Genomic DNA, 25,195 nt, shown 5'->3' with positions numbered 1-25,195 from the left:
TCTTCAGCAACCCATGCTTGGCGAGTTAGGGGATCGGGTGGTCAAGCTTGCTGACTTGGTTGAGGTATGTCATCGTATCCCAATTGCGAAGATCGATGCGCATGATGTCAATCACTGGATTATCTGGTCCAGACTCGATTACTTACAGACCGCCGTCACATAGCCGGAATATTGCTGAGTGTGGCGTTGAACAAGCAACAAACATGGAGTTTTCAACCATTTTCAACCAAACTAATGTATATAATCATGTCCGACGTCCAAAACTTGTATGTGTAAGAAAGTAGAAAGGCAAGATGTCAGTCATTTGAACACATTATATTGAGCCGCTGAATATTTTCATACCAATTTATTTCACAACTTTATAATTTAACATTTCTAGTGGCCCATAAAGGGCCCTGATCTTATTTAATCCTTTCAAAAATGGGAATGTATTTTTAGTTAATGGAATTCCTTAGCAGTTTGAGGTGACGGTAGTTCCATGACGGATACAGCGAGGAATCAAAGGCTAACTGTCGATGTGAGAGTCCAGGGTTAGAAACTAACAGTTTTTGTCCACTAGTCCTTATAATGATAACATATAGCAAAACCCTCAAAAAGGGCAAATTTCTACTAGTCCTTATGATACCTTTACCATTGGGCAATTTGGCAAGGGCTATAGGACTAATGCCAATTTCTAACCCTGGAGACTGTCCGAGGTGTAATCACCCACTTGTTTAACATCTGAACAAGAGGAAGAGCAACTGTCGCGCAAATGCCTTCAATCAATTTTAGAAGTTTTCATGATCACTCACTTTTTTTTATATTTGGACATGGGCAAGTTTTCGACACAAACTAATGTTTTGAAAGGGATCTACCTAAAGCCGTACAAATTCATCACTATCATTCGTGAGGATCCGCGTTAGAGCTTGTCTTCAGCAACCCATGCTTGTCGTAAGAGGCGATTAAGGCGATCGGATTGGCAGGCTCGGTGAATCCTATCCCACCTTCGTACATCGATGCGCATGTTAATCACTGGATTATCTGGTCGAGACTCGATTACTTACAGACCGCCGTCACATAGCCGGAATATTGCCGAGTGTGGCGTTAAACAACAAACCACCATATATGGTTGTTCGTGAAATCGGCTTTTTTCAACCAAACCTATGTATTTGATTATGTCAGACGTCCAGAACTTGTATGTGTAAGAAAGTAGAAAGGCAAGATGTCAGTCATTTGAACACATAATATTGAACAGCTGATAATTTTCATACCAGTTTTAATTTCTTAACTTCATAATTTAACATATCGGGTTGTTTTTATCTCATCCTTTCAAAAGTTGGAATGTATTTTAAGTTGGAAAACATACATGTTTTCATATGCTCTTCCTAGCGGAATTCCCGAGCAGTTTGAGGTGACGGTAGTTCAATGACGGATTCAGTGAGGAATCAAAGCCTTACTGTCGATGTGAGACTGTCCGACGTGGAATCTCCCACCCGTATAACATCTGAACAAGAGTAAGAGCAACTGTCGCGCAAATGCCTTCAATTACATTGATTGTAACATAACTGATATATACTACTCAATATAACTTAAAGAACGTCCGATTCTTTCATGTTACTATAGTTAATCTGTCATATTACAACAGTTAATCTGCCATGAATCGGGTGTCCTATTACTTCTTTTAAGTAGTAAATGTTAATGTAACAGTTTCATCAACGTTTCCCAATGTTCATAGAGCGGGCACGGATGACCGGATAACAAAGGCGTTGAGTTGCTTCCCGAGAACAGGAAACATTTGACTATCGCTAGAGCAGAGTGAGCCATGCCCTCGACAATCAAAGGATAATTTGTCATCCACGTATATGTTTTCCCACTCTGTATACTTCTTTTAACGCGTCATGTTACATTTCGGGAGCTATTGATGTTTTCATCACCACGTCGGCCATCCCGCCGTGTAGCAATAATTATAGACACACATTAAATAGTATTCAGTTACTTTTATTTTTTTTCGTGAATCCGCGATTTCCACATCAACAATAATTCGATCCACAAGCAAATACACACTCAAACTTGCAAGGTGTATAATTTAGCTAACCCGTCATGAGAGAGACTTTCTCATTGAATTTAAATGTTAACACATGCCTTTCTGTAAGCTCGCGATGTTCAGGTATTTCGATGTGCGTTCTTTGGTGGATGATAGGCATACAATAAAATTAAGGGACCACTCACATGGGACGTACCATTTCAAGTCACTAAAACGCAGAACGTATTCTGATCTGATTTGTTTATCAGTCAGTTCGTGTCAGACACCCGGCCATGGCACCAGCTTTATTTGTGTTATTAAAGGAGGGCATATCGAAGTTCTAGTGAAATTTCACTCTTTTAAATGTAGCATGTTTACAACTTTACATTTGCTGATGCCTTTCCAATGATTTATAATAGCGGATACACGTGAAACCTTGACGATTGTATTAACTATCATACATCAACATACTGCGATCCAGGTAGTATATCTACACATACCAGTCAGTGTGTCCATATTATCCTCACGTTATTCGTAACAAGTGTAAACTTGGGGGCATTTACCTTAATTCTCGATGAGTAATATGAATGAGTTTCTGTTTGGCTTCCCTTGTGTTGTATGCAACTCTGGGGAATGTCTGTTGACAATGCATCTGGCAGTGGTGGAAAATGTGCTTCTTTATTTTTGTTATCAAAAGCATTCTTATGACCAAAAATAGTGCCACGGCAGTAAAGATCATCTGGATATGTAGTCAACAGCTTTTATCATACTTCTATGTCAGAATTGTGATATCTGATTGGTCCATATGATCTTGATAAAATACGATGTGTCCCGCCTTGGAGGGGAATACATTTCTCAGCCAGCGAATAAATTCCTTATACCCCGCCACGAGCAAGTCAGGCTGCACGTTGATTTCTGAGGCAAAATACATCCCTGAAACCCCGCTTTAAAACAAAAAGCCGCACGCTTTCTCCGAATCAACGGAAGTCACTTACATAACTCAAGTTAACCTCAGCTCAATCGAAACTGCTGTATTCTATCAATTTTGAATTTGTTTGAATTCTGTTACAATGTCATACTAAAACATGTCGGTAAGATAAATTCGTAGTAGCAGGGTGCGTCCGTCGTTAGGTTTTATACCACTAGCCTTTTAGTATACTTCGTGGCTTCGTTCCCGAGATGAATGTTGACTAAAAAAATGTTTGGCTGTGTTTGGGCGATTGTTTCATGAAACGGAAACGTGCCTGAATTTGGCAGGCTTTCGATGCATTGCCATTGGATGTGCAACAGTTGTGAACCCCAATACAACACACTGCATATACTTGACATGAAGCTTGTGAAACCACTGCAAATATGGGAAGAAAAGTTTGGCGCATTGGAATCTTTTCACTGACCGTTTAGTGACTATGCGTCCCGTGAAGAACCGGGGTAGAATAGGTCTTCAGCATCCCATGCTTGCCGTAAAAGGCGACTTTGCTTGTCGTACGAGGCGACTAGCGGGATCGGCTGGTCAGGCTCGCTGACTTGGTTGATGCATGTCATCGTATCCCAATTGTGTGGATGGATGCTCATGATGTCAATCACTGGATTGTCTGGTCCTGACTCGATTATTTACAGACCGCCGTCATATACATGTAGCTGGAATATTGCAACAAACGAACAAACAAGGTAACTATGCCGGGAAGATAACCATTAAGATAGTTGGACACAGGTTGTGCGATTGGGTAGCTGCAGGATGGAATAGCCATTACAGAAGTTGCAAGACGCCTCCAAAACTCCCCGTCTCTAATTTGGATCTGGATCTGGTGCTTAACTCCAAGATGACACTGCTAGACCCCACCGGTATAGTGTTGTTATAAACCTAAAAAAACCAAATGGGATTGTCAGGATGCAGCGGTCAGCTTACTCCCCGGATCTGGCACCAATACAGTTGTAGAGCATCCTTAGGACGTCCTTGGTCGAGGGTTTCGTACTTATCGTCCACCTGCTGTAAATCATCAACAGCTCATTCATTTTCCCCAAGGCGAGAAGCAACTCGTCCATCAGGCAGCTCCAAAAGAGACTTGTAAGTCTGAATGACTTGTACAGAATGCATCCAACGTAGAGGAGACCATAGGCATTACTGACATTTTGTTCCCGTTCCACTTGGTGAATCGACCCTTGTCATTTCAAATCCATTATCCAGCTACTGTGGGTATCGGTAATAAGCATGATTTCATAACGGTTCCATAAATGAATAAAGCTCTATTTAATAAATGATTGCTCACACTCATGTTGTTATCGGCTGCCGACTGCCTATGCTGGCTGTTCCTGTACCTACTTGAATGAGAATATGTTATCAGAAGGAGAAACATACATACAAGTTCAGGTCAGAGTTTCAGAGAAGTTTACAGTGCCAGATATGAAATCAGGTGGGAAATAACTTATGTTGCCATCGTTCAATGGACAGTGCAAGCCACGAGGAGATGTGGCACACACAGATTCCACAGATCTGTTGTATGTCAGCCTTATTAGTGATGTATCTTTGCTTGATGTCTGGACCTGCATCTGGGACAGAACATGAAATGCATTTGTCACCTGACTTCCGGGTTAGTTATGTTTGTTTCGTTATTCATTATGCACTGAGCTCCATTACTCTTGAGTTTGGTAAATGTTAGCTGTAAACACCATCAGCTTCATGACGGGAGTATTGGGGATTCCTCCACAAAAGTTCACACAGACCTTTGGGGCAGACATGATAAAGAAAATAAAATTAAAATACAACACTGATTTATTGATCTCCAATGTACATATACATACCTTACATATTACGCTGTTACAGAAATGTAAAATATTAACAAATATTATAACTGTTATTGTCATATATGTTTAATCTTGACCCTGTTATGTTGTCAGCAATATTCGAGATTTGTGACAGCGGGCTATCAAGTGATTGACATCACGAGCATCGATCTACACAACTGGAATACGATGACATGCATCAACCAAGTCAGCAAGTCTGACATCTGATCCCGCATCACTGTTATGTAGCTATTATCTTGTAGCAGTAATATCATGTATCATCAACTTCAATCGTTTCATATTTATCACTGCACGACATTTACAGTCCAACAGTTCAATCCAAACAATACATAATTGTTTGTTTCTTTGTTTGTAGTTTAACGCTGCACTCAGCAATATTCCATCTATATAACGACAGTTAACAATACATAATTGTTTGTTCTTTGTTTGTAGTTTAACGCTGCACTCAGTAATATTCCAGCTTTCTGACAGCAGTTAACAATACAGCACTCCACACTGACACTAGGATCCCGAGACGTGTAGCTGCAATATACCATGTACTTCTATCCCAGTTCTCTCTGGTATATGAGCAGTATATCCAGCTCAAATAAAACTTGGACAACACCTGATTCAGTGGACTACATGAAACCCATGCAATCTAAGCACAGTGTTTTGACTCACATTGGGAATCTTTGGCAGTGGAGTTCGTTTAAAAACAGCCAAGTTTTATCCAAGCTGTATTCATCACACACAACAAATTTGCCATTTAGGTATTTTCCACAAAACGAACAAGCCATTCTATTACCCACCCTCCCCCTCCATCTCCCCCTCCCCCAAGTAAATGGATGCTCCCGAATTCAAGTGAAACGTAACAGTAGCAGGGATGGAGACAAGCACTAGGCCTCTAGCCTCGACCAGTTTTGTTAATGTTAAAGGTATCTTAAGGGCTGGTAGAATTTCAAACATTTTGGAGGAGTACTGCCATATGTTGTCAATATTTGGGCAAGAAGACATTCTTGGTTAATTTCAATCCCTGCTTCTACAGACTCTGGACCATGACTGGCATCAGTGGTGAACAAGTGAGATCATGTTAGATCAACAAGAACATTTTACATGATTTTTCATCATTGGGATGCAACAGTGACACAATCTGGACATTATTTATTGCACATGGAAGTTTGTTTGACAAACTGTGATATCTGCACAACATTTCTGGCATATGTCGGTGATTACACGACGTTTGACACATGGTTTGACCGGAAGAAAGCCTTGTGTAAAGTTGGTCCTATATGTAGAGGTGTCCTGACTGAAGTGAGCAAGTCAACATAAGATCTGTCATGACAGTGGCTGATGTTTACTTCCGCTGTCAACACACGATCTGTGATGACAGTGGCTGATGTTTACTGCCGCTGTTAACACACGGTCTGTGATGACAGTGGCTGATGTTTACTGCCGCTGTCAACACACGATCTGTGATGACAGTGGCTGATGTTTACTGCCGCTGTCAACACACGATCTTTGATAACAGTGGCTGATGTTTACTGCCGCTGTCAACATACGATCTGCAATGACAGTGGCTGATGTTTACTGCCGCAGTCAACATACGATCTGTGATGACAGTGGCTGATGTTTACTGCCGCTGTCAACACACGATCTGTGATGACAGTGGCGGATGTTTACTGCCGCTGTCAACACACGATCCGTGATGACAGTGGCGGATGTTTACTGCCGCTGTCAACACACGATCTGTGATGACAGTGGCGGATGTTGACTGCCGCTGTCAACAATATTACAGCGATGTCAGTGTGGTCTGTTAATACCAGCTAACCAAACACAACATTTCTGTAAGACAACAAGCCCCCAAGTCATGACTTGCTTCAAGTTTAATTTGATGATACATGCTCTCTTATCTGGAGATTGGTCATATACAGAGAAACCAGAGTAGTGCGGACTACTTTAATCTGGAAACTTGGGTTGTAAAACCAGGGACATGAATCCAAGATCTTGTTGATCCAGAATTTTGGTAATCTGGATATTTCACTAAGAAGGGTACCATCTGGTAAACAAGGTTTCACTGTATAAAAGATTTAACTCTTCAGTGAATTCAATAAGAACACAAAGTCATAAACTGACTCAGCAAAAGGATTACCAAGGTACAAGTTTCTATGTTCTTAGATGCACAGAAAACATGCTTACCGTCGATTGAGAAAGACCTGGCGACTTATGAATATCATGCTAGGGCTGAATCCTGATAAAACAGACTAGATTCAGACCACAGCCTGTCCATTACCCTTGATGAAATCCTGTAGCACTGTGAGTACATTAAGAGTATCAGGGCTGGCATCCAGGTGGACGTACCGGAGCGACAGGTTACCCGCCCCGCTCTTCTTTAGATAGATTAGAGATCTGTAATAAGAACAAGTCAAACTATAACTGGCACATAAAACACCTCATTCGGACAATTAAGTATTTAGGTATTTAGTATATTAGTATACTTATCCCGATTGAAACTCTGCAAATACCCTCTCTCTTCGATCACATAGCAAGGAACCAAAACGATCATCCCTCAAAGGGCGTGTCTCCAGCAGGTCACCGATCAAAGTTACCCCCCTTAAACCCTTACTTTCCTCTCTAATTTCAATGTTGAAGGATAACGAATTAGCTTCGCAAACACGTGTTGTTGAAGCTCGATGAGAAGAAAAGTGAGGGTTCAAAGGGAGATAATTCTGACCTGGTGGAGAGGCACATTTGGGTTCGTGTTAAAGGATGAAAGAAGGGGAATTTGCAGGTGTATAAGGGTAACAAATAATTTATGATTGTCTGGGCATCGAATTGTGAATAAACTGCAGCAAAAAACAACAACCTGAGAATTAAAAACCAATAAAACATATCGACACTTTACATGCACTTTAATACAAACCATATTGTATGACACCTTCATTGGGGCAATGGGGTAGCCTAGTGGTTAAAACGTTGGCATGCACGTCACGCTGAAGACCCGGGTTCAATTCCCAACATGGGTACAATGTGTGAAGCCCATTTCTGGTGTCCCCCATCGTGATATTGCCGGAATATTGCTAAAAGCGGTGTAAAACCATACTCACTCACTCACTCATTCACTCACTATGACATCAGCAACAGGTGTATGAACGTCACTGTACATCAGTCTACATGTAATCTGTATATGCTGTAGTTAGTACTGACTTGTTAGCATGGTTAGCAAGGGGCAGGTAATCAAAAATGTTTGTAAACATGTTTCCACAATGTTAATACAGTAAACTACGCTTATAACAAACACAAAAGGACCACTAATTTTAGTTCGTAATAACCGTAGTTCGTTATAAGCGTAATACAGGATATATAGAACAAATAGCCAGGACTAGAAAACAAGTTCGTTGTATCAGTCAGTTCGTTATAAGAGTGTTCATTATAAACGTAGTTTACTGTATGCAGTTTACATTCATCCCCGTATGGTACAATGTTAGTGTTTGGCCTAAAATAACATGACTCGGACATATTGTTGGGTCAAACTCATTTGCATGATTCACCATCACTGCCATGAACGGTACCGGTTGTTGTCTCCGGTATGAGAATGCCCTGTCAGGCCACAAAGTTGCAATGGCGAATGACATTTCCACCAATATTATTTAAGCAGTCGCCACATGGCTACATGTTAAAATCAAGCCAGCGTACTTCAAATTCTGATCTTGTGATGGCAAACAACAGCGTACTTCAAATTCTGATCTTGTGATGGCAAACAACAGCGTACTTCAAATTCTGATCTTGTGATGGCAAACAACAGCGTACTTCAAATTCTGATCTTGTGATGGCAAAAAACAGCGTACTTCAAATTCTGATCTTGTGATGGCAAACAACAGCATACTTCAAATTCTGATCTTGTGATGGCAAACAACAGCGTACTTCAAATTCTGATCTTGTGATGGCAAACTACAGCGTACTTCAAATTCTGATCTTGTGATGGCAAACAACAGAGTACTTCAAATTCTGATCTTGTGATGGCAAACAACAGAGTACTTCAAATTCTGATCTTGTGATGGCAAACAACAGCGTACTTCAAATTCTGATCTTGTGATGGCAAACAACAGCGTACTTCAAATTCTGATCTTGTGATGGCAAACAACAGCGTACTTCAAATTCTGATCTTGTGATGGCAAACAACAGCATACTTCAAATTCTGATCTTATGATGGCAAACAACAGCGTACTTCAAATTCTGATCTTGTGATGGCAAACAACAACAGCGTACTTCAAATAGCGTGTCGTGATTTGCATTGTATCTTCAACACAGTTTGGTTGCTTTGGTGTATTGTTTCAGTCTCGGGGTTTGGTGCCTGAACTAATTACACTTGAAAGAAGAACATGTCATGTAACCATGGTAACATTGTAACCATATGTTCTACCTTGTGAAACTTGTCCAGTGTTTAAAAGAGGGATTTTGTTATGGGGCTGTCATAAAAAAACGGGTCTTGGTTATTGGGGGTGTGGGGTTGGATGAGAAAGGATACATGAATTTTACTCATGGAACAAATACTTGCAATATATGGAACAAATGTTTATGTGTGAATATTCCTATTTGACATTTACATTTTTTTAAAACAACAAATTCTGTAAACAAATGTGTTTTTTTATATTATATATGTTACAATAGTACAAAAATATCATTTAATGTTAAGTCTTCAGGATACTTCATCTCGACAGCCGTAGTAGTCACATAAACACAGTTATTTCATGGAATTCTTGTGCAGCAGTACTTCCGATTTTGGGCTCTGCATTCTATCTGTTTCTTTCATAATTACATGTGTTCACATTTGCCTTTATCATTAAATAACTATCTTGATTTGTTTCACGCTTTCCTTTTTCATCATATTCTATTCTTTTTCATATAGATTATGCATATTTGTATTGCGATTGTATGTCTTAGTTTCTCTGTTTTTCATGTTGCACATGAACAATATACAGGAACATCGCTCATAAACACACCCAAACATTGCTCCTGTCAACTGGAACTTTTCACTAGAGGTTCGGAACATTTTCACTGCAATCTTATGTTTTTTATCCTGATATTTTTCCGGGTCGTAACTAAATTTGGATGGAACAAAAATATGTGTGTGAATGTTCCTGTATGACCGGTGCAAATTTCAGTGTGATGGGAACCAAAACTTGAAGCGATATGCACCTCAAAGGAACAAATGTTGGTGGTACAAGTTCCGCCGGAACTTATATATCAATGTATGGAACCTAATCTTGTTTACAACACAGTTGAGGTGAAATGGGGTATAAAGTCGCATCCAAGATTATGACACTTATATAGCAGTGTGTGTGTGTGTGTGTGTGTGTGTGTGTGTGTGTGACAAAAAATACTAATAGGGCAAGATTGACAAAAAATTGACTGAAGACAGTTTAATGGATTAAAAGGCAGATGACATAATTGGGTTTTTTTCAATGTTAATACCCAAAATGTCAGTCAATACCTGGTGTGACCACCATTGATCAATGCCACACATCTCCTGTACATTTGTGAAGGCCCTAGGGATCCTCCTGCACACATCCAGAGCAGCTGTGCGTAGTTCATCGGCAGTTATAGGGACTGGGCGCACATTGTGCAGACGCCTTTGAACCTCATCCCACAAGTGTTCGATGGGGTTCAGATCAGGGCTCAGGGCTGGCCACGGTAGAACACGGATGTTGTGTTGTTGCAGAAAGGCCATGGTAGCTCTGGCAACATGGGGACGATCGTTGTCCTGCTGGAAAATGTGTTGTTGATGTTGTGCAAAAAATGGAACAACGTGGGGTCTGATCACTTGGTCGATATACCGCTGAGCAGTGACGCCGTGTCCCCGACCTTGACCAACATTCAGAAAGCAATTGGTTCCAAGTCTCGCATTAAGTCCAATCCCTGCCCATATCATGACGCTAGGTCCACCCCATGGATCCCTTTCCACAACGTTTCTGTCAGCGAAACGATCACCTCGACGCCGCCAAATTCTGACTCTTCCGTCTGCATGGGAGACACAAAAGCGACTTTCATCAGAGAAGATGACACGCCTCCACCAACGATGACGCCAATTGTGATGACCCTGTGCCCACTGAAGTCGCGCTTGTCGATGCCGTGGTTGGAGAACAGGACGACGTGCTGGTCGGCGACATCTGAGGTTGTTGGAACGGAGACCTCGGATCACAGTGTCCCGGCTAATGTGTCGGTTATGTGTTCCTATGGTCTTTCGAGCACTTTCACTTGCAGTTAGGAACGGATGTCGCTGGTGGTGACGGGTAATCTGCCGATTTTGTCGAGGTGTGGTGACCCTAGGACGACCGCTCCGAGGAAGGTCATCTGTGGTCTGTGTAGCATTGTATCGATGCAGGAGACGGTAAATTATGGTTATGTTAATGTTGAAATGACGGGCAGCATCTTGGACAGACTCTCAATCTTCCAAACGTCCGATAGCCTGGTTTCTCTGAATTTGAGTTAGGCGTGGCATTGTTGACCAAGGAGTGGTAGGTCCAAGAATCGGCCACAGTTTTATACCCACTACAGTTCATGACAGTTCGTGCATTTTCGATTTCGCGAGAAATTGGTGCATGATACCCACATATTCATTGAAATGGTGCGTTTTGGCGATTCGTCTTTTATGTTGGGTTTTTACTCGTCTTCCAAAATGCAACCAAAAATATTAATAACACCATCAGGCTTCACTACATGCTAAAACTCGTATCAATTTATGGTTCCGTGTTTGTTACCTATTTGCTTAAATCCACTTGCCTCTCTTTTGCGTGTAAGTGAGTGAGTATGGCTTTACGCCGCTTTTAGCAATATTCCAGCAATATCACGGCGGGGGACACCAGAAATGGGCTTCACACATTGTACCCATGTCGGGAATCGAACCCGGGTTTTCGGTGTGACAAGCGAACGCTTTAACCACTAGGCTACCTGACCGCCCTTTTGCGTGTGAGTATATCAACATAGTTTGGGTTTCATTGAGAGTGGAAAAGATTGTTATTTCCTTAGGTCTGTCAGAGCAAACATACTTACACCAGCCTGACAAGAATAACCTAGCTACCATCTCCTTCAGTATCGCCATAACATGTCCGCATTGTGGCACATTATCGCCTGGTTCACCATCATTCAGGAGAGTCCAAAATCCTAATAAATGTCACAGCAACGAGAGTGAGTGAGTATGGTTTTACGCCGCTTTTAGCAATATTCCAGCAATATCACGGCGGGGGACCCCAGAAATGGGCTTCACACATTGTACCCATGTCGGGAATCGAACCCGGGTCTTCGGCGTGACGAGCGAACGCTTTAACCACTAGGCTATCCAACCGCCCCCACAGCAACGAGAAAAAGATTAATAACAATTGTAGTTCACATTAAATTTGTTTATTATTTCATATATCAGTCCTCCATATTGTGTAACTGCTTGCAGACATCACTGCAGGAACATCAACTGGGACTATTGAGGCCTGAGATCAGAGAACATATACTGATCACACAACTTGTCAGACAACACTCCCATGAAAACACACCCATGAAAACACAACATTTCTGTGTACAAATACACTGTACACATGTTAGCAAGATTGATAGATATTATTACTGAATTAACAACTCATTTGCTGACGCAATGTGCAAATCTTGTTATGCACCAGTACGTTGTCCTGGCAATGACTGTCATATCAATGAGATGTTGGCTGGTTAACCATTTCAAAACCGGTTCATTATCACTGACAAACAAGTGAGAAAGTAAGTTGGGCTTTGCACCGCACACAGCAATTCTCTGGCAATATAATGGTGGGAGACAAGGGGGATGGGAGACAAGGGGGGCTTCACACATTGTACCCACTTGGAATTGAACCTGGACCTCTGGCATAGCGAGCACATGATTTAACCACAAGGCTTCCCACCAGCCATTGAGGGCTATGTTCACTACCACTGTTTCAGGGTCGGTCGGGTAGCCTAGTGGTTAAAGTGTTGGCTCGTCACACCGAAGACCCGGGTTCGATTCCCGACATGGGTACAATGTGTGAAGCCCATTTCTGGTGTCCCCCGCCGTGATTTTGCTGGAATATTGCTAAAAGCGGCGTAAAACCATACTCACTCACTCACTCACCAGCGTTTCAGAAATTGTCCAAGAGTCAAGAGGTTTTTGAACTTGATGCCCAGAGTTGTGTCCCCTAAGGGACCAGTCATTTATTATAGGGTTTGGTGGGTCAGAGTGAATCAAGTGAGGGTCCCCCGAAAAATAACATTCTCTAGGGGAGGGTCATAAAAAATAATACACATTTTGGGGGAGGGTCATAAAAAATAATACATATTTTGGGGGAGGGTCATGAAAAAATGGAAATTTTTATTATAATTAATAAGTGCTTTTCCACCCGGGTATCCATCACTGAGATACTTCAGTAATGGCACCTCTGAGATAGCAAGATTTTGGAGGAAATTGACCTAAATGTGTGTGAGCTTTGGATAAAAGGAAAACAAGAAATTTAGAGATAAGTTAAAAAATAGTTGGTTGGTTAGATAAGAAGATGGACAGATATGGATGAAAACATATAAGGGTAATAGATACAAAATACACTGAATAATCAGGAAAGTTAGTATGTAACAAAAAAACTGCAAAGTAATAATTGCTGTATTTGACTTTAACATAAAGTGTAAGCAATAACTGTATATGCATTTCGTTCATCGTTATCCGTTTCCAATACCGAAAACAAGATGCCTTAACCACTCTCAACAGCTGAGCGATGAATGTTGTCAACACACAGCAGTAGATAACTTATCTTGTCAAGACCCCTTTATTTTAAAGACAAACAATAATGTAGTGTTCAATGTGTATGTATAATACATAAGGACAATGTTGATATGAATGTCCAAGCAGCCATGTGTGTTGTCTTGTACATAACATAACAAAAGACAATATGAGTGACAGGAAGTAAAATACAGACACCTTTCAGATTACAAGCCAGCTTGGCATAAGGAAAATGTATCAGATAATTAAATCAGGACTATTTAACCTATTGAAAAAGATAATGGAAGTTTCCTCATTTTAGAAATAAATCAATCAAAATCATTTAGGCCACTAACTGGGTCACATTTGTACAGGTACCAATCTTAAATTGCTCCACAGACAAAGGTTTCTTCATGAAAGTTTAATGACTTACAACCACAGTCAATGAACATGATACTGATCACATGACTTATCACATGACTGATCACATGACTAAACACATGATAAAGATGGACAAAGACAGAAGGCACTTCCATTTGTGAAATGTCAAACTCAGTTACTGTCATACATAAAACATTGAACTGATGACAATGTAGACTTCAGTCATTCATGTGGACAGCTGTCGTTTCCATAAAGCATTTTGAAGACACAAAATGTAACTGTACTTGTTTTTTTAATGAGGAGAATTTACGGATGTCAACTTCTTATTATGAGGAACACAACGTTTCAGAGTACATGCTTACTCCTTCATCAGATGAATGATGAAGGAGTAAGCAAGTTCTCCGAAACGTTGTGCTCCTCATAAATAAGAAGTTGACATCCATAAATTCTCTTCCTTATGTGTATCACTTCTAAATGCCTTTCAAAGACCAGCATGTTTTATGACTTGTATCTGGTCAGGGATTTAGCTAAACCTGTTCAGAGTCCGATATTTGGCCCCAAGTCTGCAGCAAATGTCAGTAAAATTCTTAAATTGGAATAAAACGGTCCCAATTCATATTAATATAGTATCTAATTTAATATAGTTGTGTCTTATCATGAATGTGATGGCTTAGTCAAGGTGACATGTATTTCAGTGAATACCAATAACGAGGGAGAGTCTTTAATGCTTAGTTTTACATGATTGAATGTAATGTAAAAAGAATTTCTAAGAAAATAGGAACTGAAAAAAATAACAACTTTTTTCCGAAATGTTCTTGCCAAGGGCCCAAGGTTTGAAATCTAGATAAATCCCTACTGGTGTTAAATGCCTTTCATTAAAGCATGTTAACATTTTGATAGACAATTGTAGCATTATTTCAAGCTCATTGCTGTACAGTCCTGTTAAAACAAGACAACATCTGGAAAAAAAGGTGAGATAGACCAGTGACACATTCCACGAAAACACTGGGTTCTCATATTTACATGGCAACCAGAGGATCTTGACCCCAATAAGTCATAACATACTACACCACAAGAACATCCATTATTGGCAGGTTGCTTACCTTTGTCATTGATCTTGAGTGAGTGAGTGAGTTGGGTTTAACGCCACTTTTAACAGTATTCCAGTTATATCTCGGCGTGTCAATGTGGGAGTAAAGCCCGGAGTGATGCAGGTCTCAGACGTTTACCACTTCGGTGAAACCCACGAGCTGTATGGTGTATGGTGCTGACAAACCTAGAAACATAATTGGGGCGAAGTAGGATTCACACCCACAATCATAGGTTTCTGGCTTGCCCAAGGGATGCAACTTTGCACAGCAAATCACAGCGCCTTAGACGACTGGGCCACCCGTGCCCCCATTGATCTTGACCAACACATCAAGATTTGAAATCCATATCACTTTGAGGTCGCTAACATTTACATACATACTTACCCTTCAGGTTACAAATAATAAATGTTGCAGTTCCATGTGGGTGGAAGTTATGTTTGAAATATGTCTAAATGAAACTTTTATGAAATCTGCAATTCATTTTTTTTAATTTTTAACATTTTTTTATTGCAATCTGTGCAATTCCGTGTGCCTCAAACTAAAGTCAGTCAAAGGTTATTGTTTTGTTTTTTTAAATAGTTACTTGTCATTTCATCACATATTGGCTATATGACAAAACTGTCAATAAGATTTGTCAATAAACACAATAATAAGAGGTGAAGTGAAATGGGGTTTAGCGTCGCATCCAAGATTATAACACTTATAAAGGGATGTGCGTGTGTGTGTGTGTGTGTGTGTGTGTGTGTGTGTGTGTGTGTGTGTGTCTGTGTGTGTCTGTGTGTGTCTGTGTCTGTGTCTGTGTGTGTGTCTGTGTCTGTGTGTCTGTGTGTGTGCGGGTGGCTGCTTGAACTTGTCCGGACTGATGCCGATTTTTGTGCTAGCCCACTGAGATACCATGCCGCAGTTTAACATGAATACTACACTCAGACACAGTATACTGACTCCGAGCCGACCAGTCCTTGTTTTAGCCCCTTAATGCCGAGCGCCACACAGGGTAACAAGTGCCATCCACTCTCCAAGCGGACTCTACCACTAGACCACGGAGGCGGTCGTCTATAATAAGAATAAGAACAATACAACAGTTTGTTTACACCTTCTGCCTAAAGTAACTGAAAACCTGAGAGATATATCTGCTTATTCTAGTATTCCAATAAGAAACATAATCTTGAACATAATCACCACAGAATAAGCTGACAATATCATCTCCCAATACCTGGAGGATCAATCTGATAAACAAAACAGCGTGATACTAAAATCATTACACTCAAATGTCGCGGATATTCTTTCTTCAGCTCTTCCAAATTATAGGCAGCCATTTGGTCCAAAAATATAAAGTTGAAATAAAGGACAAAAGTACACAATAATAGTCATATATTATGAATAAAGAATGAATGTTAAATAAACATCATTATTTCCATACGTATAATGAATACAAAATACAAAACAAGTTGTTCATTGTTATAGTTGTTCATTGGTATTGTTTTGTATTTTGTAGTCGTTATTTGTACGAAAATAATGACTGTTGTTTGTAACATTCATTTCTTATTTATTACATTTGACTATTATTGCGTACTTTTGTCCTTTATTTCAACTATGTGTTTTTGGACTGAATAGCTGCCCATACCAAATAACACCTGAAGTAGGATGGGATGGTGGACGTCCATGGGCGGATACAGCTTTTTTGAAAAGGGGGGGTGCACAATTAAGATCTATTTATTGTCTTTGGTGGTAATTTATACAGAAATAAAGATTTTTTTCAAAATAAAAAGGGGGGGTGCGCACCCCCGCACCCTCCCTCTGTATCCGCCCATGACATCTATTGGTGTTGACCGAAGGAAATATTCTGCATTCAGACACGGACATTTCCCAGCAAGCACCTTGATTTCGAGTTCAGGTTCAAAAGGATGAGAAAAACATGTTTTTGAAACGAAACTAAAATATAAGCTATTTACATGTACCTCTTATGAACAAGTTTGCAATACTTTTCAGATTTGAAATATTAACACAGAGAGACCTTTCATTTCAAATCAGACATATTTCAGAAGTGTTTTGTCGTTGTACTGCTACAAGAATTTCATGTAAAGTTCAAACAAACCGAATGACCTAAAATGCTCTATATTAATGACGACATAGCAGTGACTCACTTCTTTTTTCAGTCAAGTAATTGAATGAGGGTGAGCAGAACTCACAGATGAGCTGTGCTTGACTTTTTTAGTAAACCCTACAGATGCCTGCCTGCCCTGTATTTAAGGAAGGATGAGAGCAGATGTCCACTCTAGCAGATGATGCACAGGGAATGTAGCTATTAGTGTGACCTGGCTGGTTTTCCCATTGCCGAGACCAAACCATGGCTAGATTCATTGGTTAATAGTAGCTACAGCACTGCGGCTCGGTGTCTGTTGTGGTCGTTCTTTGAGGAATGCAGTGTATACAAACCCATGAAGTAATGGCGGCGAGAAAGCACTAATCACCACATCTTTGCATATGTTGGTTGAAACTCTTCTCGTCCTTGAAATCAGTCCTCAAACAATGATGGCACAGGTATTTCTCTTCCTCGGACGAAAGTTGTCTTTTTAGCAAACATGGATCGCTGTAGTTAAGATCGGAGGACGCCACTTCACTATTTGTCAACAAACTCACATCCTTCGGACCACGTTGCCATGGAAACGCACCAGCTTTGTACGACATGACAGGCATGGATGTCGGCTCCTGTGATATCTGCTGCATCACCGGCTGCACCCGGGCAACGTTTGTTTGAGCAGAGAGTCTCATCGTCAGTTTCTCATTTTCAGTTAGGAGCCCGTATACCTGCAGATGGGAGAGATGCAATGATGAATTGAACATTCGATATGACATTAATGATTCACCTTTCTTGTCAAGGTTAAGGTACAAGGTCAGATGTGTTTTCTATGCCTCTTATCGTGTGCATATTCTGATAACACTTTGTATTACCCATCATGCCCATAGGGTTCATAAAAATCGTATGAGTATGAGTGTAAATATCACATCTTGAGCACCAGGTTATTGTTTCCGTCATTCGGACAGCATTGTTGACGTCATTTGAATCTTATTGTGACATAAGATCGGAATGATGTCAAAATTGAAACGTCATAGCATTCAACAAATTGTGTTTTTCTCCGACAGTGGTGGTGATCAGTGCGTTGTTCTAAAGGGGAGCTCAAAAGGATTAGGAAAAAGGGGGTTATCAAGAAATTATTACACTCACATGTGTGTCATACTGATTTCACGAAACTTGTTTAAGAATTCATGTATTATCCATGCTCTCACTCGGGAAATACAAGAATTCTGACACTTGATTTGTAAAGTCAGTATGACACACTTGGGGGTATAATAATCTCCTTGTCTTTGACACTTATAAAAATAACATATGGATAAAATATGAACCAGACACACAGACATAAACCTGTGATTACAAAGATGTGTAACAATCGCCACTGAGCAGGATGTCAGTGTTCTGTGTATACAAAGATTTGATCAATCGGTGCAGCCATAAGCTGACTACACCACTTCTACACCACTAATATTTGCATTGGATCGCTTTTATGATGTCATTCAGATACTGAAATGCACTTTAAAGTTTATCAAGCTTTTAAGCTGTCCTCTGTTTCATTACAGTATCCTGTGAATTGTGGAATATTACTATTAACTCCATCTTGTTTTCTCGCAAACAACAGGCAATATTCATCATGTGACAAGTCAATATTCAAGGTCAATGTCAGTCACATGATTTGGGTTCTACATTGAAATATATTGTTTCGTCACATGGTATGGATTAACCATGGAATTGTAAGATTCTTAAAAGAGGTACAATAAATTACTGTATTGACTTATACCACAAGAACAGGAATTACCTAAAATAGATTTACCCCAAACATGAGCTAATCAGATGACTCCGATTAAAGGAACCTCCACTAATTGATGCGGTTAACAGCTTCATATGTTTAATCTGCCTTGTTTCTTCCTAATATAACAAAACAATGAGACGTTTTTGCGGGTCCACAACAGTTATTGCATGTGTGTTTGCAATATTCAAGTTGTTCAGTCTGCAATGTTCCAGCAATATGATGGCCTGTATATATTCTAGTCTGGCCCAGACAATCCAGTGATTGATATTGAGAGCAACGGTCCAAGTCATTCAGGTACAATGACACTGAATCACCGAAGTCATGGAATCCCCTCTTACAACCAGCATAGTACTGACCACTGTGCAGGTGTTCCTCAAATAAAGTCTACAACTGCACAGTGTTCCACAAATAAAGTCTACCACTGCAGTGTTCCTCAAATAAAGTCTACCACTGCAGTGTTCCACAAATAAAGTCTACCTGTGCAGTGTTCCACAAATAAAGTCTACCACTGCAGTGTTCCTCAAATAAAGTCTACCACTGCAGTGTTCAACAAATAAAGTCTACCACTGCAGTGTTCCTCAAATAAAGTCTACCACTGCAGTGTTCCACAAATAAAGTCTACCACTGCAGTGTTCCACAAATAAAGTCTACCACTGCAGTGTTCCTCAAATAAAGTCTACCACTGCAGTGTTCCACAAATAAAGTCTACCACTGCAGTGTTCCTCAAATAAAGTCTACACCTGCACCGTGTTCCTCAAATAAAGTCTACACCTGCAGTGTTCAACAAATAAAGTCTACCACTGCAGTGTTCCACAAATAAAGTCTACAACTGCACAGTGTTCCACAAATAAAGTCTACACCTGCAGTGTTCAACAAATAAAGTCTACCACTGCACCGTGTTCCACAAATAAAGTCTACACCTGCACCATGTTCCTCAAATAAAGTCTACCACTGCAGTGTTCCACAAATAAAGTCTACCACTGCAGTGTTCCTCAAATAAAGTATACCACTGCAGTGTTCCACAAATAAAGTCTACCACTGCAGTGTTCCACAAATAAAGTCTACCACTGCAGTGTTCCTCAAATAAAGTCTACCACTGCAGTGTTCCACAAATAAAGTCTACCACTGCAGTGTTCCTCAAATAAAGTCTACACCTGCACCGTGTTCCTCAAATAAAGTCTACAACTGCACAGTGTTCCACAAATAAAGTCTACACCTGCAGTGTTCAACAAATAAAGTCTACCACTGCAGTGTTCCACAAATAAAGTCTACCACTGCAGTGTTCCACAAATAAAGTCTACACCTGCAGTGTTCCACAATTAAAGTCTACCACTGCAGTGTTCCACAAATAAAGTCTACACCTGCAGTGTTCCACAAATAAAGTCTACACCTGCAGTGTTCGACAAATAAAATCTACACATGCAGTGTTCCACAAATAAAGTCTACACCTGCACCGTGTTCCACAAATAAAGTCTACCACTGCACCATGTTCCACAAATAAAGTCTTCCACTGCACCTTGTTCCACAAATAAAGTCTACACCTGCAGTGTTCCACAAATAAAGTCTACACCTGCAGTGTTCCACTTATATAGTCTACCACTGCACCGTGTTCCTCAAATAAAGTCTACAACTGCTGTGTTCCACAAATAAAGTCTACCACTGCACAGTGTTCCTCAAATAAAGTCTACCACTGCAGTGTTCCACAAATAAAGTCTACCACTGCACAGTGTTCCACAAATAAAATCTACACCTGCACAGTGTTCCACAAATAAAGTCTACCACTGCAGTGTTCCACAAATAAAGTCTACACCTGCAGTGTTCCACTTATATAGTCTACCACTGCACCTTGTTCCTCAAATAAAGTCTACAACTGCTGTGTTCCACAAATAAAGTCTACCACTGCAGTGTTCCACAAATAAAGTCTACCACTGCAGTGTTCCACAAATAAAGTCTACCACTGCACCATGTTCCTCAAACAAAGTCTACCACTGCTGTGTTCAACAAATAAAGTCTACCACTGCACCGTGTTCCACAAATAAAGTCTACCACTGCACAGTGTTCCTCAAATAAAGTCTACCACTGCACCGTGTTCCACAAATAAAGTCTACCACTGCTGTGTTCCTCAAATAAAGTCTACCACTGCACCGTGTTCCACAAAACAAGTCTACCACTACACCGTGTTCCTCAAATAAAGTCTAACACTGCACAGTGTTCCACAAATAAAGTCTACCACTGCACAGTGTTCCTCAATTAAAGTCTACCACTGCACCGTGTTCCTCAAATAAAGTCTATCACTGCACCGTGTTCCTCAATTAAAGTCTACCACTGCACCGTGTTCCTCAATTAAAGTCTACCACTGCACCGTGTTCCTCAAATAAAGTATATCACTGCACCGTGTTCCTCAAATAAAGTCTACAACTGCACCGTGTTCCACAAATAAAGTCTTCACCTGCACTGTGTTCCACAATAAAGTCTACCACTGCACCGTGTTCCTCAAATAAAGTCTACCACTGCACCGTGTTCCTCAATTAAAGTCTATCACTGCACCGTGTTCCTCAAAAAAAGTCTACCACTGCACAGTGTTCCTCAAATAAAGTCTACCACTGCACCGTGTTCCTCAAACAAAGTCTACAACTGCTGTGTTCCACAAATAAAGTCTATCACTGCACAGTGTTCCACAAATAAAGTCTACCACTGCAGTGTTCCACAAATAAAGTCTACCACTGCACGATGTTCCTCAAATAAAGTCTTCCACTGCACCTTGTTCCACAAATAAAGTCTACCACTGCACTGTGTTCCACAAATAAAGTCTACCACTGCACAGTGTTCCACAAAGAAAGTCTACCACTGCACCGTGTTCCTCAAATAAAGTCTACAACTGCACCGTGTTCCTCAAATAAAGTCTTCACCTGCAGTGTTCCACCGCCACCTACCTGCTGCTGTAGTCTGCTGCACTGGGTGAACAGCTGGGTCTCCTTCTGGCTGGCCCGCTCCTGCTGGGACTTGAGCATGGCCTCCGCCCTGGTCTTCTGCTGGCTCAAGGTTCCCATGTCGCTCTGAGCACTCTGGATCTGCAACACAACATTCAGTTAGAGTTCTTCCACCAAAACTTTTGCCGTCTTCTAACACACCACAGATCTTTAGGTGATCTACCTCGACATATTCGACATGGGTTCGAACTCATCAGTGTGTGAGTTGTGGTAACTGTTTCTCTGAGCTGATCATGATAAACGATTTTAATTTTGCCTTGTCCCGACAAAGAGCCGACACTTTATATGCTTCAGTAAAGTGCATGATCTGACAAGAAATGAAACATGATTCATTTCCTGAGACCTATACTTTAACTGGAGTACCCATGAGAGCAGCGGTACCTGTGAGAAAGTACCCCTATGAGAGTAGGAGTACCTATGAGAGAGTACCCCTATGAGAGTAGGAGTACCTATGAGAGAGTACCCCTATGAGAGAGTACCCCTATGAGAGTAGGAGTAACTATGAGAGAGTAACCCTTTGAGAGTAGGAGTACCCCTATGAGAGTAGGAATAACTATAAGCGAGTACCCCTATGAGAGAGTACCCCTATGAGTGAGTACCCCTATGAGAGAGTACCCCTATGAGAGTAGGAGTAACTATGAGAGAGTACCCCTTTGAGGGAGTACCCCTATGAGAGCAGGGAGTACATATGAGTGAGTGAGTGAGTATTGTTTTGAGCCGCTTTAGCAATATTCCAGCAATATCAGGGTGGGGGACACCAGAAATGGGCTTCACACATTGTACCAATGTGGGGAATCGGTGTGATGAGCGAACGCTTTAACCACAAGGCTACCTGACCGCCATTATACATGTGAGAGAGTAGGAGAACCTATGAGAGAGTACCCCTATGAGAGTAGGAGAACCTATGAGAGTAGGAGTACCTATGAGAGAGTACCCCTATGAGAGTAGGAGAACCTATGAGAGAGTACCCCTATGAGAGTAGGAGTACCTATGAGAGAGTACCCCTTATGAGAGTAGGAGTACCTATGAGAGAGTACCCCTATGAGAGTGGGAGAACCTATGAGAGTAGAACCTATGAGAGAGTACCCCTATGAGAGTAGGAGAACCTATGAGAGAGTACCCCAATGAGAGAGTACCCTTATGAGAGTAGGAGTACCTATGAGAGAGTACCCCTATGAGAGTAGGAGAACCTATGAGAGAGTACCCCTATGACAGTAGGAGTACCTATGAGAGAGTACCCCTATGAGAGTAGGAGAACCTATGAGAGTAGGAGTACCTATGAGAGAGTACCCCTATGAGAGTAGGAGTACCTATGAGAGAGTACCCCTATGAGAGTAGGCGTACCTATGAGAGAGTACCCCTATGAGAGTAGGAGTACCTATGAGAGAGTATCCCTATGAGAGTAGGAGAACCTATGAGAGAGTACCTATGAGAGAGTACCCCTATGAGAGTAGGAGAACCTATGAGAGAGTACCTATGAGAGAGTACCCCTATGAGAGTAGGAGAACCTATGAGAGAGTACCTATGAGAGAGTACCCCTATGAGAGTAGGAGAACCTATGAGAGAGTACCTATGAGAGAGTATCCCTATGAGAGTAGGAGTACCTATGAGAGCAACAGTACCTGGTATCGGAGAAATTTCATCTCCTCCGTGTTGTCCTTTAATGTCCTGGCCTTGTCCTCAATGTCCCGCTCCAGAGCCTTGATGCGTCCGCGAGTCTCTGCTGCATCCTGGTTCCGTTCCAGTTCGGCCATGTTCTCCAGAACCTGCTTGTAGCTCTGCTCCAGGTTCTACAATAGAGGACACACGTGTACTGCCAGTTTACAGAAACTGTTGCAATCAACTGGAAGTCAATACAGTCAGTTACTGTTAACTACAACCTACTCATCTTGTAATAGCAACAGTGCCTGTATTAAAGCTTTGTTTGTTTGTTGTTTAACGCCGCACTTAGTAATATTCCAGCTATATGAAGGTGGTCTGTAAATAATCAAGTCTGGAACAGACAATCCAGTGATTTACATCATGAGCATCGATCCACGCAATTGGGATATGATGACATGCACAGAACAAGTCAGCGAGTCTGACCACCTGATCCTGTTAGTCGCCTCTTACGGCAAGTTCACGGATGAACAAGTCAGAGTGACGGTTGCTGATCAAAAACATTTCATCTCAATGCAGGCTGTGAATGTAAACAAATGAATCTGTATCTAAGGATAGAAATTCTCAGCAAAAATTACATATTTATAAGTAGGCAAGTTTTAGACCTGAGGACATGTAACCACTCAAAAGAACATAAACAAAGAACTGCCCATAGGAAATTCATTAATGAATGGTGGTATGCCCCTGGCACGTATTACGGTATCTATGGGCGGCCATTCGGTAAAAAAATACTAATATGAAATAAAGGACAAAAGTACGCAATAATAGTCAAATGTTACGAATAAAGTATAAAATGCTACTAATTAAGGCCAAAACACAAAACAAACAGACGTCAGTTAAAAAATACAAAGTTGAAATAAGGGTCAAAAGTATGCAATATAATAGTCAAATGGTACGAAAAGATGTCATATGAAAAGAAAGACCCACTTTATTTCAACTTTGTATTAATTTACCGAATGGCCGCCCATACGTATCAACAGGCACGTGTTGTTGCAGATGTTGTCCATTGCCTGTCGCATGTCAGACTACAAGCCCAAACAGACATGAACCATTCATTCTCAAGTTGTGATGAAGTAGGTGTTTGTTCTGCACGAAGTGTACCTACCATACAGTGAGTTGTGATGAAGTAGGTGTTTGTTCTGCACGAAGTGTACCTACCATACAGTGAGCTGTGATGAAGTAGGTGTTTGTTCTGCACAAAGTGTACCTACCATATAATGAGCTGTGATGAAGTAGGTGTTTGTTCTGCACAAAGTGTACCTACCATATAATGAGCTGTGATGAAGTAGGTGTTTGTTCTGCACGAAGTGTACCTACCATACAGTGAGCTGTGATGAAGTAGGTGTTTGTTCTGCACGAAGTGTACCTACCATATAATGAGCTGTGATGAAGTAGGTGTTTGTTCTGCACGAAGTGTACCTACCATATAATGAGCTGTGATGAAGTAGGTGTTTGTTCTGCACGAAGTGTACCTACCATACAGTGAGCTGTGATGAAGTAGGTGTTTGTTCTGCACGAAGTGTACCTACCATATAATGAGCTGTGATGAAGTAGGTGTTTGTTCTGCACGAAGTGTACCTACCATACAGTGAGCTGTGATGAAGTAGGTGTTTGTTCTGCACGAAGTGTACCTACCATATAATGAGCTGTGATGAAGTAGGTGTTTGTTCTGCACAAAG

General features: G+C 41.0%; 1 protein-coding gene across 2 annotated transcripts in view; it reads right to left on the bottom strand.

Annotated features, from left to right (window-relative positions):
• Positions 1–15,937: 15,937 nt before the first annotated feature.
• LOC124153090 overlaps positions 15,938–25,195 on the bottom strand; it is a 28,049-nt gene continuing 18,791 nt past the window's right edge. For both annotated transcript variants that reach the window (XM_046526233.2, XM_046526234.2), the window contains exons 6-8: positions 23,480–23,647; positions 21,801–21,938; positions 15,938–17,809 (exon numbers count right to left, since the gene is read on the bottom strand). In XM_046526233.2, the coding sequence (XP_046382189.2) occupies positions 17,465–17,809; positions 21,801–21,938; positions 23,480–23,647 (651 nt within the window). In that variant the 3' untranslated portion in view covers positions 15,938–17,464. The remainder of the gene's footprint in view (positions 17,810–21,800; positions 21,939–23,479; positions 23,648–25,195) is intronic.

Source organism: Haliotis rufescens, unplaced genomic scaffold, assembly GCF_023055435.1.
Source record: "Haliotis rufescens isolate VD_foot unplaced genomic scaffold, xgHalRufe1.0.p SCAF_11, whole genome shotgun sequence".
Lineage (NCBI taxonomy): Eukaryota > Metazoa > Mollusca > Gastropoda > Lepetellida > Haliotidae > Haliotis > Haliotis rufescens.
This window is presented reverse-complemented; position numbering and strand designations above follow the sequence as displayed.